The sequence below is a fragment of the Balaenoptera ricei genome, chromosome 15, assembly GCF_028023285.1.
Source record: "Balaenoptera ricei isolate mBalRic1 chromosome 15, mBalRic1.hap2, whole genome shotgun sequence".
Classification (NCBI taxonomy): Eukaryota; Metazoa; Chordata; class Mammalia; order Artiodactyla; family Balaenopteridae; genus Balaenoptera; species Balaenoptera ricei.
The window spans coordinates 69,707,828-69,722,170 of NC_082653.1; the positions used below are offsets into that span (position 1 = coordinate 69,707,828).

The 14,343-nt window shown below is 41.0% G+C and overlaps 1 protein-coding gene across 8 annotated transcripts in view; it reads left to right on the plus strand.

Moving 5' to 3' along the window:
- Positions 1-14,343, plus strand: part of TNRC6A (trinucleotide repeat containing adaptor 6A) — a 97,795-nt gene that overhangs the window by 64,051 nt on the left and 19,401 nt on the right. For 5 of the 8 annotated variants that reach the window (XR_009497721.1, XM_059898307.1, XM_059898313.1 and 2 more), the window contains 10 exons: positions 8-40; positions 1,624-1,704; positions 2,113-2,164; positions 7,081-7,223; positions 7,617-7,763; positions 7,927-8,064; positions 8,564-8,692; positions 9,142-9,219; positions 9,483-9,693; positions 13,214-13,345. Coding sequence is in view for 7 of the 8 variants with exons in the window: in XM_059898307.1 (XP_059754290.1) it covers positions 8-40; positions 1,624-1,704; positions 2,113-2,164; positions 7,081-7,223; positions 7,617-7,763; positions 7,927-8,064; positions 8,564-8,692; positions 9,142-9,219; positions 9,483-9,693; positions 13,214-13,345 (1,144 nt within the window). In the remaining variant the exon portion in view is untranslated. The remainder of the gene's footprint in view (positions 1-7; positions 41-1,623; positions 1,705-2,112; positions 2,165-7,080; positions 7,224-7,616; positions 7,764-7,926; positions 8,065-8,563; positions 8,693-9,141; positions 9,220-9,482; positions 9,694-13,213; positions 13,346-14,343) is intronic. The other 3 variants (XM_059898311.1, XM_059898312.1, XM_059898308.1) reach the window with 3 other exon arrangements.

Genomic DNA, 14,343 nt, shown 5'->3' on the forward strand with positions numbered 1-14,343 from the left:
CTTACAGGGTCTGAGTGGCAAAAAAAGGAGAAGGGAAAGGGTGTGTAGCCTTTTTACTCTTTCTCCTTTGTTTCTACTAGTAAAAATCTTTTAGAAAGCAACTGCAAATATTTATTTAGCCTCTGCTGTGTGCCAGGTACTGTGCTTGGTGCTGGGGGTTCAGAAACACTAGGATAAGAGCATACCTTCAAGGAGCTCAGGGTCTAGTATGGGGCATTAAGAGTTGCTCTAAGGAGTGTTAGCTTGAATTTGGAAGATGCCTGGGAGTGGGGTGTGTTAGGGAAAGTGTTAGCCTGATGTTACTAAAATACAGAATTTTAGGGAAGAGGTGACAGTCTAATCTGTAGTTAGATTAGGGGCAGATACCAAAGTGTTTTCAGTAACATGCCAGAGAATTTGAGCTTTATTTTGTTTAAAATATGGAGCCAATCAAATTGAATAGAAGGCAACATCAGTTTGGTTTTTAAAATTAATTTCTTTAAAGAAAGCTAACGAGTGATAGTATGAAAGATAAATTGGAACAGAGGAGAGACCAGAGTTAGTGATCTTAGTTAGGAAGCTTCTGCATTCATTCTGGTTAGAAAGGACAGCCTGAATTGGGAAGCAAGAATAAATATTTAGTAGAAGGGATTGTTGTGAGAGACATTTGGAATAAAAGAGACAGGTCTTGGCAACCAGTTAGGCATGGGGTGGGGGTGAAAAAGGAAAAGGAATCAAAGCCTACTTCAGAAACCTTGGAAAGGGTTAGATGCTTGCTTCAGAGACCTGCAATTAGGGGGAAATTACGAAGCTGTGTTCTGTTCCACAGTCAGAAGGAATAGGTAGTAGCAATGGGAAAGGGAAATGAAGGCAACAAACTGAGAATGGTTCTGTGATCCTCACGTTAATGGGAGGCCTTGGTCTCTATGGCTTCCAGCCTCCCCATCTACCAGACTGCTAATCATGGACCATTTATTCTCTCAAGTCATGTCTCCAAGTAGTTTCCGTACCTCCCATACCCTAAGCAGCCACAGAAAGCCAACACCAAGTAGGAGGAATCCCAGCTTTAGTTGCTGCTGGGGATATTGTGTTCTTGGCAGCATAAATTGGAATTTTAAAATACTCTTTCATATGGAAACATATGGTGTTTTTTCAGTACAGTGCACATAGCATAATTAAATTATGGGTTTAATTGGTTTCTTTGGACTAACCTGAAACCTGGTGACTCTTCTTACTTTGGTTTTGTGTGAGAATTCTACAAATCCAAATTATGATTAATCTTGTAGGACACAGTTCATTTATAAATTGGAAACTGTCGGATGAATAGTTCTCCATTATCCAGAGGACCTTTTTACTTTTTGTGGGTCATCAAGGCCCTTTGCTTCTGTCTTTTCCTTCTGACTGCTTGCCTTTAGAGATTTCTCTGTGCATTACAGCTATACCAGAGGACTGGAGCAAAGGAAGTTGAAAATCAAATAAGTTGATTTTTAATTATGAACAACTCTGTGAGAAGAGTTGGTTGGAGGAGAAATTTATTGGCTAAAAATGAGAGTTGGGAATTGTCTTGAAGTTTTATTAATCCATCACTATACCCAGATAAATAGAGATGGCCATGGCATCTTTCTACTCTTTTATTTTACAAAGGGAATGATGAAAGGTGGAAACAAACAGGAAGAAGCATGGATAAATCCATTTGTCAAACAGTTTTCAAATATCAGTTTTTCGGTAAGTATGTTTTCTTGGCGACCTCCTCCCCTTTTAATGGTGATCCATAAACTTACCCTAATTTCATTTTTTTGTTTTCTTAACAAATAATTCTTTTGAGTCCTTATGAATATGCTGAGGTTAGAATAAAATTTTCCATGAGGTCTTTTTCTTTTCTTTTCTTTTTTTTTTTTTTTTTTGGCTTTGAGGTCTTCTTTATTTTTATACTTTTAGCTAAAAACATTGATCACGTATCTTTTTTTTTTCACGTCTTATTTTTAAAATTTTTTTTTATCATATTAGTGAAAAATGAAGTTTTATGAGCCACTTAAATTTCACAGATAAGGAAATAAAGTAAAATTCTTCACTTTTAATTTATTTTCATTGATAAATTAAGGTCTACTAACATGCTACTTTTTCCTTCTTCAGAGAGACTCACCAGAAGAAAATGTACAGAGCAATAAGATGGACCTTTCTGGAGGTAAGAAAAAATTAAATCAGTTTGAGTTTTATATTCATCATTGATGGAGAAACTTATCTGTGACATGATCCTACTAAAAGAGCACTGACCTTGACCAGGAGAGGGAGACCTGGGTTTCTGTTTCAGTGTTCCTATTCTCTCTAGCATACATTAGAATGTGGGGATTTTATGAGTTAGTGTGCCTTTTAAAGTGTAAGTCACTGTGCAGATCTAAGGTAGCGGTACTGTTAGTCTTTGGTTACCTCAAATTTAGTCCTGTCAAGAATAAGTTATCCAGGTTGAGTGATATAGTCTTCTTAATTTAGGGAACAGTGTGTACAAAGACCCAGATACATGATAGAGCTATCTTAAACCATACTGGAGAAATAACAAGTAGTTCCACGTAATGGAAGAAGAAATATAAATTGGTTGAGGTGGTGGGAGTGTGGTGACGGTAAAAGCTTTACCTAGGTGAGGTTGCTAGAAAACTAGGTAGGTGCTAAATCATGAGGAGCTTGGGTGTCTGAGCTTTATTCTGAAAGTATGGGATTAAAGAATTTTAAGCCAGGAGAATGAAATGATTTGGTTTTATGTTTTACAAAAATAATCATGGCTGTAGATTGAAAATATCTTGGGGCAGAAAACATTGGCAGCAGAGGAAGACTAAAAGATACTAAACATAGCAAAACCAGTTAGAGATTTGTTGCTGTAGCCGGTGAGAATTTTCAAAGCTCTAAACTAAGACAGTTGGTGGGAAGAATCTTAATTCAGTGGAGATATAGGAATTAGAATCAATACAAGTTGATAACTGGCTTGAATCGATTTGCTATGGAGGATGAGGGTGAGGGTGTGGTAAAAGATAATTCCCAGCTTTCTTGCCTGGACAGTTTAGTATGTGGTACTGTTGCTGTTGCATTAGTCTGAGTCCAGGCAGAAGAGAGAAACTACATAGTAATTTGAACAGGGAAAGTTTAATACAAATGTAAAGAATCACTATTAGACTAATGAGGGATTGGCTAGGAAGAGGTAATAACGAGACTCCTCAAGAATATATGAATATATGAATAGCAGGTATAAGAAGTAACCTAAAGACTAAATTGTAAAATCAACAGCTTAAACAGCTGTTCAACAGCTTAAAAAGTGAAAAAAGGGAAGAGAAAAGAAAATGGCCTATACAGATAAGCAATAGATAACATGCAAAACTACTGCCATCCTTATTTCTGTAATTGGTCACAAGCTCTCGTTGGTAACTTTGGCTTCCTTCTTTTACTACCCATTCCATACTTCCCCACTGTCAGCCAGCACCTCAGCTGCTCTGGGTGCTTTTGCTGATGGAGTGACCCAAACCTTCATTCCTGCAGGGTCTGAGCCCTCAGTCCATCTTGCCTTTTTTGGTTGTTATAGTTTTTTCATTAACCTTTACTACTGGGCATGGAATTACTAAGAAGCACCCCCAGAAGCGCACACCCACCCCCTGCCCACCTGCCCGGATTCCAGAGTCTTCGCTGCCTTCATTTTGTAGCAGGAAACCAGGTCCCCCTTGGTAATCAGAGTCAGTCACTCCAGCCAGCAGGTGACCCCCCCGCCCCCTTGCCAGCTGGTTCAGTGACATCGGTTCTTAACTGCATCCTGTAGGACAGAAGCCCATCCTTTTAGGATGTTGTCTTTCAGCTTGCTTTGTAACTGGGTCTTCAGGAACCACTTGTACCTATCAGTTTGGCTAGCTACTTTTGGGTGATGATATATGTGGTAAGACCAGTTAGTTAAGCCCATTACTCTACTACTTCCTTTACTATGAAATGCGTTCCTTGATCACGTCCTCACAGTGCTGTGAGGAGTGATGGATAAGGCCTTTTGTGAGATCATGGATGGCAGGGGAAAAAAGTCCGTATCCAGAATATGTGTCTATTCCTGTGATGACAAGGCTCTGCCTCCTCCATGGCTCACTGAATGGCAGAGAGGTTGCTGTGCTGCTGTGCTGTTGGAACTTGCTGGAAATCTACCCTTCTAGGGTGCTGGGAAAAGCTGTTCATGGAGAGATGTCTCACCTTAGACACTCTGCTACAAAGCTGCTTGGAGGTACGTGGGAATGCTGGGAGAAGGTGGCCTCCGAGCGAGGCTGACCACCCTGCACTGCAAGTGTAGGGCACAGGAGAAGCTGGAAGCACTGCCAAAGCCGCCAAGGGCACGTAGGCAAAACCGCCGCCTGCAGTGTCTCTCCGGCGCCCTCTAGTGACAAAGCCTCAGTGCCAACTGGCGAAGGAAAGAAATGGAGAGCCCAGATATTTTCACAGAGCAGTCAAAAAGTGTGCATTTGGAGCTGAGAGACAATAAATCAATAACTGGCCATTATTTGAGATAGGAAATATAGTAGGAGAAACAGGTTTGATAGACAAGGTTACTGAGTTTAAAGTTGCTATGACAACCATGTGGTGATGTCCAGTAAGCAGTAGAAAATCTGGATGTGGAGCTTAGAAGAGATAGGGCTGGAGATAGTAAGTGTAACTAGACACTGATGATAGTACAGCCTCAAAAATAGGTTGACTAGGGAATTCCCTGGTCGTCCAGTGGTTAGGACTCCACGCTTTCACGGCCAAAGACCTGGGTTCGATCCCTGGTCGGGGAACTAAGATCCTACAAGCTGCGCCAGCACGGCCAGGAAAAAAAAAAGGTAAAAAAGTTTAACAAAAAAAGAAGGTTGGCTGGAGGCTTATAGAGTAATGGACCAAAGACAAACTCTAGGGGGAATAATGACATTTAAGGAAAGATCTGAGGAGAAATGGAACAAGTTAGAGTAGACTAGAGTAATTTTTCAGTAGTCAGATGAGAATAGAGATTTGAGAAGAGGAAAGTGATTGTCTTGGAATGGATTTGATCCTGGGGGTTAGGACAAGTCATTGGTAACTTTAGCCAAGGGCCTTCTTAAAGGATTGGTCAAGGGGCGGCTGCCACATTTGGCACTCAGATGGTTTTTAAAGTGATGCGGGGACTTCCCTGGTGGCCCAGTGGTTAAGAATCTGCCTGCCAATTCAGGGGACACGAGTTCAAGCCCTGGTCCGGGAAGATCCCACATGCCGCGGAGCGGCTCAGCTTGTGCACCACAACTACTGAGCCTGTGCTCTAGAGCCCACAAGCCACAGCTTCTGAGCTTGTGTGCCACAACTACTGAAGCCCGTGTGCCTAGAGCCCATGCTCCGCAACAAGGGAAGCCACCGCAGTGAGAAGCCCACGCACCGCAACGAAGAGTAGCCCCCACTCGCCGCAACTAGAGAAAAGCCTGCGCGCAGCAACAAAGACCCAACGCAGCCAAAACTAAATAAATGAATGAATGACTGAATGAATAAAGTGACGCGGAATGGTTGGAGGAGTGGTTTGGAGAGAGGATGTATCGTGCCACTTTTTGAAAAGATTTTATTTAGGTAGGCAAAAATAATGTGGATTGTTAGGAAAGAACAGCTTGGAGAGAGACTTGGAAGAAGAGTTGGTTGGGTTTGGTTACAAGATTAGATGTGGAGAGTGAGGAAAAGAGTTCAAGATGGCTAGCTTGGGTGCGTCAGTGAATGGTGACACCGTTAACGGGCGAAAGAGAACAGAGGAGAGGTTGTTGCAAAAGTTCGTTGCCAAAAAAAAAAAAAAAGTTCGTTGCCATTTAAGGGAGAGCTCTTAATTACAAGTGCTGAAAGGTGGGTTATTCACATATCTGGACCAGTACTTCTGGAAAGCAGCAGCATTTGAAAATTGTACCTATTTTAAGAATACTTTCCTTTTGTTAAAAATTTTTCTTTTCCACTTGCCTAGGATGAGGGTAGTAGGGGTGAGTGTTGTGGTGGCTGCAGCAGCAGGCATGTCAAAGAAGGACAGCAGTTGCAAAGAGATTATGGGTGAGATCTGAGGACTGAGAAAATGTGGAGACTGAGGAACTGGGAAATGGGAGGAGAAGGTATTTTCGCAAGGTAAAAACCAAGGTCTCAAGGCTGTGTGACTAGGAGAATGAAGATGCCACTTTTGAGTCCCATGAGGATCTAGGGGCGATATCATGTGCTTGGTTTCGCCTGTCAAAAGTGACAAAGGGGCATTCAAGTGGCTGTGCTTAGCAGGCAGTTAAAGATGTGCGACTGAGCACAGGAGTGAAGTCAGAGTAGGCATTTGTGTTTGAGGGTCACCTTGGTAGTGAATAAGCCTGAGGGAGGCCAGTTTGAGAGAGAGAGAATTGAAAGAGTGAGACCTTGAACATACTGAGTACATACCAGCATCGAAGAAACACAAAGAAGTGAGCTCAGCTATGGAAAGAGGAGGAGAAAGAGAACCCAGAACGGGTATAATAAGATAAGGATGTGAAGTTAAGAGATTTGTTTAAGTAGGATTGTAGCCTGGGAGCTGGCTATTTTGAGTAAAGATTTTTTGCCGGACAGGGGCTTTCCATGAGAGGAGGTCATATTTATTGCAGCTTAGTCAGAATGAGGAGAGCGGAGCAAGCCCTGAGAAAAGAGGAAGACCTTTCCCTGTCTGCTAAATGGGGGTGATGATAGTAGAGTTATTAGCATTAAATGAGAATGCACGTTCAGAACGGTGCCTGGCACTTTGTAAGCATCTGCTAGATGATGGCTTGTCTTGGTGCTATTTCTGTTGTTTGTTATTGCAAACTATGTTGTTATTTTAAAATTAAGCAGATTATAGATGAACAAAGATGTCTTAACCGTCTATTTCCTAGTCTATTTTCAAGTTAATTTGGTTCAATGAAATAACAGTATTCGCTAAACCCAACTTGTGAGGAATGCAAGATTTATTAAATGCTAGTGCATTCTTCACATGTCCTGGTCAAGGCAGAAGTCATTTTGGTTTGGAAGTGAGTATTTTTCTTTCTCCTGTACATTTATCTGAAACCATCTAGGTTAATTATCTTCCTACTTGATAACGTAGTCTCCTGCATTTATTAGGAATGTTACAAGACAAACGAATGGAGATAGATAAACATAGCCTAAATATTGGTGATTACAATCGAACGGTCGGGAAAGGCCCTGGTTCTCGGCCTCAGATTTCCAAAGAGTCTTCCATGGAGCGCAGTCCTTATTTTGATAAGGTAAGTTGTTCGTTTGTTTTTTGTTTGTTTTACCCTGTGGCTAAGAAAGCAATACACTTAATAGCATAATTTTCTCATTAACAATTTAGAACATTTAATATAATATAAAGTGTTATAACCCAGTGCCAAATATTACTGGACTTGTAGTTCATTGTCCTTTTATGTCTCGATTTATCATAGGGGTTGCATTTATATTTTCCTCTTAATCCCATAAAGTATGTTTGGTTCTTTTTATGTACTCTAGAATTAACACTAATCCGATCTCTTCTGTTTTCTGCCTGTTTCCTGTTGATGCTGGAATGTCATATGACTTCTCTTCTGTTCCTGCAATGATTTCTCCCTTCCACTTGTTTGCTTGGCTGGTGTTGCACATCTTTCTGTCTGTCCAATCAGGATGGCATTGTAGCAGATGAATCCCAAAACATGCAGTTTATGTCCAGTCAAAGCATGAAGCTTCCCCCTTCAAATAGTGCACTGCCTAACCAGGCCCTTGGCGCCATAGCAGGGCTGGGTATGCAAACCTTGAGTTCTGTTAGACAGGTGAGTCCTCATGAGTATCTTAGGCTCTCTGTTGATTTGTATAAGTAATAAGATCTCTCTTACATGTAGTTGCTGTGTTTAAATCGATATTTCAGTGTGGTAATGAGGTGTTTATCCCTAAAGAATCCCAGTGTTACTTGGTGGCGGTTGTTTGTTTTCGTAGAATGGCAATCCCAGTATGTTTGGTGTTGGAAACACAGCAGCACAACCCCGGGGCATGCAGCAGCCTCCAGCACAACCTCTCAGTTCATCTCAGCCTCATCTCCGTGCTCAAGTGCCTCCTCCATTACTCTCCCCTCAGGTCAATAAATTCCCACTATATTCTCTACTCTTTATCTGGAAAAGAGCCTTGAATACATCTATATTTGAATGAGATGACTAGTTGATCATCATAGTATTTATTGGCAACTTGGAGATGAAACTAATTCTGAATTAGTTGGGATTATTACAGAGGGATGTGGGTAGGGTGAAGAAAATGAGTCAAAGATAATTTAAATCTAAATTTTATCATTCTCTTTCATGAAATACCTTGAGGGGAGGAAGACAATAGCAAAGTAAATTGACTGGCTTAAGATTCATCTCTGTCGCTGTATACTTAACACGTGAAAATATATGTGAACAATAAATTAGTGAAGTCAAGAAAGACAATTATTAGAACACAATCCCCCCCCCCCCCAGTAATAGTCCACAAATTTTAATTGCTCTACTGATAATTTAAAATACACAGTACATTTTGTTTAGCTTGAGTTACGAGTTACTTTTATTTACTGTTATTATTAACCTACCATTGTGATCCTAAGGTTCCAGTTTCATTGCTGAAGTATGCACCAAACAACGGTGGCCTGAATCCGCTCTTTGGCCCTCAGCAGGTAGCCATGCTGAACCAGCTATCCCAACTAAACCAGCTTTCTCAGATCTCCCAGTTACAGGTGAGTAGAATAATAGCCTTACTCAGTATACATTTATTGAGTGTCTACTGTGTGCTAAACACTAGAATGTGCCCAGGAAGTGTTGCAGGAAACAAAACGGGCATAGTCATGGCCTTCAGGGAGCGTACAGTCCATGTGTGAAGACAGATGGTGAACTCGAAGGGCAGGGTGCTCTGAGCAAGGCCAGCCAAGTCTGGGCTGGTGGTCGGGGTATGATGATCAGGAGAAATTTCCCTGGTGAAGTGGAAGTTTAGATTGAGCAAAAGACTGAATTCAACAGAATGGCTGGAGGCCAGAGAGTCCAAACAAGAGATATTAGATGAGGCAGGGCATGTGGGCATTGACTAGATGAAACCATGCCTTTGTAGGTCCCTCTGCCACCGTCACTCTAGGGCACGCTAGTCTATGATGACGTGATACTGATGACCTTTTTGCAATCTTCCCTCCAGCGATTGTTAGCGCAGCAGCAAAGGGCGCAGAGTCAGAGAAGCGTGCCTTCTGGGAACCGGCAGCAGCAAGACCAGCAGGTAGATCTGATCCTTCCCCTTGCTTTGCTTGTTCTCAACTTATATCAATTCCATCGTAAGAGGACAGTCGAAATGCCTTTATTAAACTATAATGGAAAAGGTTGTTTATTAAGTCTTCTGTCTGCCCAGAAGTCTTATTAACTGGTATATAGTGATTCTTCACCTTCCTGCTGAGAAGGAAGTGAATTCAAAAATGAAGGGGAATGAAGGTGTCTGTAAAGACTTTTCTCCACAATTTTTCACAGTCATCTTGTCGTTTTAAGGGTCGACCTCTTAGTGTGCAGCAGCAGATGATGCAACCATCTCGTCAACTTGATCCAAACCTGTTGGTGAAGCAACAGACTCCGCCGTCTCAGCAGCAGTCACTCCATCAGCCAGCCATGAAATCTTTCCTTGAAAATGTCATGCCCCACACTACACCTGAGCTGCAAAAAGGGCCATCACCAATAAATGCTTTCAGCAACTTCCCCATAGGTGGGTTTCTCCTTGGCCAAAGCATTCGGCTGGTGCTTCATGACCACAAGTTAACATCCTGCTCTCTTACCTGTCCAGATGTTCTCTTGTGAGTGCCACGCTGATCTCTAGCTGTTCCCTCTCAGAGAGTGGCCGTGCCCCTTCTAGCGTTAGCCTCTTCATGCTTCAGGAAGGCCCTTCTCCATTCGAGAAAATCACACTATTTAAAAAATCCCATGCTCTTTTGAAATGAGTTAGTGTGAAGATATTATTTCTTTTTAACACTCAGATATCTTAATTGTAGGATATGAATTGGAGGGGAGGACTGAAATTATTAGAGCACGCCAGAGAAATTTTGAGCAGTGCTGCTTTGAGGAAACAACTGGGAACAGTCACATCTGAAATTTTAATTACTGTTTAAATATTTATAAATGATTACTGGCATAAATGTAGCAAATAGGGGTGAGAGAAGGGATTGCCTTTATTCCTTTTGCCGTAGCTCCCCCCCTCCTCTCCTTTTTGATGATGTCTCCAGGCGTTTTATTCCCTCTGGGAATTTCAGGCTTACATGTCTTCTCCTTCCTTAGGTCCCTTTTCTTCTTGTGCCTTTGAATATATTTTGACCTTTGATTGTTCACACCCTATTCATTTTACTTTTGCTTTCTCTCTTGTAAACCAGCTTTGTTGGTTACCAGGCCCAGTTTTGTTGAAGACAGTCAGTTAACTAGCACGTTCTGGGCGGTGGGCAGGAGTTGGGCCTGCTGTTGCCCCTGGTGCCGTTTCACTTTGGCTGAACCTGATACATGATTTGGCTCTCCCTGGTATTGCCATGGACTCTCAGCTAGGACATACGTGGAACTTTGAGTTTTAGGGGTTGTTAGCAATCTCTTTACATTCCCTTGTCAGTTACCACTGTAGGTGAATACCAGAGAAGCCGGGTCATCCCAGAGACAACAGTATAGTGGTAAAAGAATACCCAAGTGTACACTGAGAGGTTTTGGTCTCACTAGTGAAAGGAAGTGACTCTCACTGATTACATACTGGACATATAAATTGGGCCAATGAGGAGATAAGTTTCTAAGTAAGGGGTTTCCTAGCCTCGCTGCCCTTACAGCAAGAGACATTTTCTTGATTAAGAAAGTCTGCTTAGTGGCTTCCCTGGTGGCGCAGTGGTTAAGAATCCGCCTGCCAGTGCAGGGGACACGGGTTCGAGCTCTGGTCTGGGAAGATCCCACATGCCACGGAGCAACTAAGCCTCTGCGCCACAACTACTGAGCCTGCGCTCTAGAGCCCGCGAGCCACAACTACTGAGCCCATGTGCCACAACTACTGAAGCCTACGCGCCTAGAGCCCGTGCTGCGCAACAAGAGAAGCCATCGCGATGAGAAGCCCGCGCGCCGCAACGAAGAGTAGCCCCCGCTCGCTGCAACTAGAGAAAGCCCGCGCACAGCAACGAAGACCCAACAGAGCCATAAATAAATAAATTAAATAAATAAATAAATAAATAAATAAATACATTTATTTAAAAAAAAAAAAAAAGGAAGTCTGCTTAACCCAGGCAAGCACCAGTATGGTTGTCTAAATCAGGCATTGGCAAACTACAGCCCATTGGTCAGATTTGGCCAGCTGCCTGATTTTATAAATAAAATTTTATTGGAACACAGCCATGCTCTTTTGTTAATGTATTTCCTATGGCTGCTTTTGTGCTGTAACAACAGAGTTGCATAGAGACACTGAGACCATGTGACCCATAGAGCCTAAGATATTTACTATCTAAGCCTTCACAGAAAAAACTTGCCAAGTATTGGGTCTAATTAATGAGTCCGGAGAGCAGCACATTTAATTACTCTCTCCAAATAGGGGTGATATTAGAGAATTTATATTATTAAAGTTTTAAACTTGACCTGGTATCACAGGGACTCATCAGACCCAAGTATCTAAAAAACATTTGTTTCGAAACTTAAGATTAAGAACCACCTTGATGTGTGTTAAACAAAGATTCTGGCTCCCACTGAAAAGTTTTCTTTTTTTCTTTTTTTTTTGGTCGTGCCACATGGCATGCAGGATCTTAGTGTGAGTTTCAGCACTGAGAAGATTGAAGCAAGAAAGTAATAGAACCTGACTTACTTTTTAAGAACTCATCCTGACTTTTCGTTGTGTGCCCATTTATATACTTTTATTTTTTTTATTATTTTTTTTAAACTGTATTTTTAAAATAAATTTATTTATTTTATTTATTTATTTTTGGCTGCGTTGGGTCTTCATTGCTGCTCCCGGGCTCTCTCTAGCTGTGGTGCGCAGGCTTCTCATTGCGGTGGCTTCTCTTGTTATGGAGCACGGGCTCTAGGCCTGCACGCTTCAGTAGTTGTGGCACGAGGGCTCAGTAGTTGTGGCACGAGGGCTCAGTAATTGTGGCTTGTGGGCTCTAGAACGCAGGCTCAGTAGTTGTGGCACGTGGGATCTTCCTGGACCAGGGATCGAACCTGTGTCCCCTGCATTGGCAGGTGGATTCTTAACCATTGCGCCACCAGGGAAGTCCCTATACTTGTAATTTCTTACCCTGTGCATACTTCAGTTTAAGAAAACATCTATCATCAATTCTTTTCGGGGGGCGGGGGTGGGACACGCTGCACGGCTTTTGGGATCTTAGTTCCCCGACCAGGGATCGAATCCATGCCGCCTGCAGTGGAAGCAGGGAATTCCAAAAAGTTCTCATTTTTAACAAGCATCTCAGATTATTCTGTTGATGTTGGTCCCCACGATCACACTTTAAGAAACACTGGCTTAATGGTCAGTTTTCTGACTATAGTATCTAAGATAGAAATTTCCATCTTTGTTCCAAGAGAATATCTAAGTCTGATGTGTGTCATCAGCAAAGTTCAGGTAAGTTGCACCTTGGGATACGGGAGTCTTGCCCTAAGGTACAATTGTTAGAGCAAGACATTTTTATTTTTAAATGATAATATCCTTTGGCGGGTGAAGCAGTTGAAAATTGTTTATAAGCAAAAGTTAGCAACTGAAAGTGATCATATGTAATTCTTCTCTTGGGAAGTACCTAAAAGGTATATTTTAATAGATAAAGTTTAATATTTGGCTGTCGTAGAATTTTCTGTTATTTTGCCAAGGAATTTAAAAATAATCAAAATTATATGGAGTAGTTTCCCACAGTTAATGCAATTATAGTACGAACAGTTTTATGGTACTAACAGTTTTGAAAATGTTATATTAATGAGTGTTAGACAAGCTATTTAGGATTTCTGTGTGTTGCTTTCTTTGATAATCTAGCCGTGGCTCTTTCTTCTGACGTTGTTTCTGCGTGGCATCGGCCAGGAGTCCAGAGTGTCTGTCCTGCCTGCCTTGCCTTTGTCTGTAATCATTTGGCTGTGCCACATTTGCAGGATGATATTTATTAAGGAACATTAGAATTGAAAACATTAGATTAGCTACATATGTTTTTCTAGAAAATGAAAGGTGTGGTACCAGAAGGAAAATATGCTATATTTTATAAAGTGGTTTTTTAAAATTATTACCTTATTTTTAGGCTTGAACTCAAACTTGAATGTAAATATGGATATGAACAGTATTAAAGAGCCACAGTCAAGACTAAGGAAGTGGACTACAGTGGACAGCATTTCTGTGAACACATCTTTGGATCAAAACTCCAGCAAACATGGTATAAAATACATTCTTATATTTTGACTTTAAAAAAAAACCTGTAGAATACTAAATTTAGGCTTTATTTTATTTTAAATATATATTTTCATAGCTAAATTCTCTTAAGAACCTTTTCTCATTATTAAAAAGTGCTTTATTAGTTATTAAGTCTTAGTTAAAACCAAAAAAATTGACCTTTATTGTGCTATTGTGAAAAACAGATCAGATTACACATTTATTCTTTAATTATTCCCTCTTTAGATGGTCATTTAGTTTTTTGCTATTATTTTATTGTTTTAGTGTTCTACTTAACATTTACTCAATTTAATCTGATATAAGGGATTAATAAAAACTTCCACCATAATTTGATTTCTAACAGTTTCTTTCCATTCATCTAGTAATTGTTAATGGAGTATTTTCTGCTTTCCAAGAACTGTGCTAGGCCACCTGGAATATACATAGATACATATGTACATACATGCACACAATTGACTGTATGTAAGCAAGTAAAAATACTTGCCCTGAAGAAGCTCATTGGTAGCAAAAATAAACGTGTAAACAGCTTTACTACACTGTGATAGGTGCTATAAAAGTTAATACATACAATAGGATAAATAGTATAAGAATGTGAAATCTAATGGAGAAGTGAGTCAGGAATAACAAACCATGGGTCTGAACTGAGTCTTCAAGTTTACCAAAGGAGTGGAGAAAGAACACCATGGAGAGGATAGCATGTGAAACGTTCAAAGACAGGACCTCCTGGTGAGTTCTGCTAGGTGGGCATGTCTGGGGGTGAAGGTACAAGTGAGAGAAAGGAGGAAGGTGTAGCTGCAATAGTAGGTATTGAGCAATCATGGAAAACTTTTGTGCCAAAAAAATCACCTTAAACAGGAAAATGGTGGATATCTAAAGGCACCTAAGGCTTAAAGGAGTCGTAAGTGAGAAAGAGGGCAACGGACAGGAGAAGACGGAGTGCATTGAAGAGAGTGTTAGAATTAAGGACAAAAGAGCTTGGTA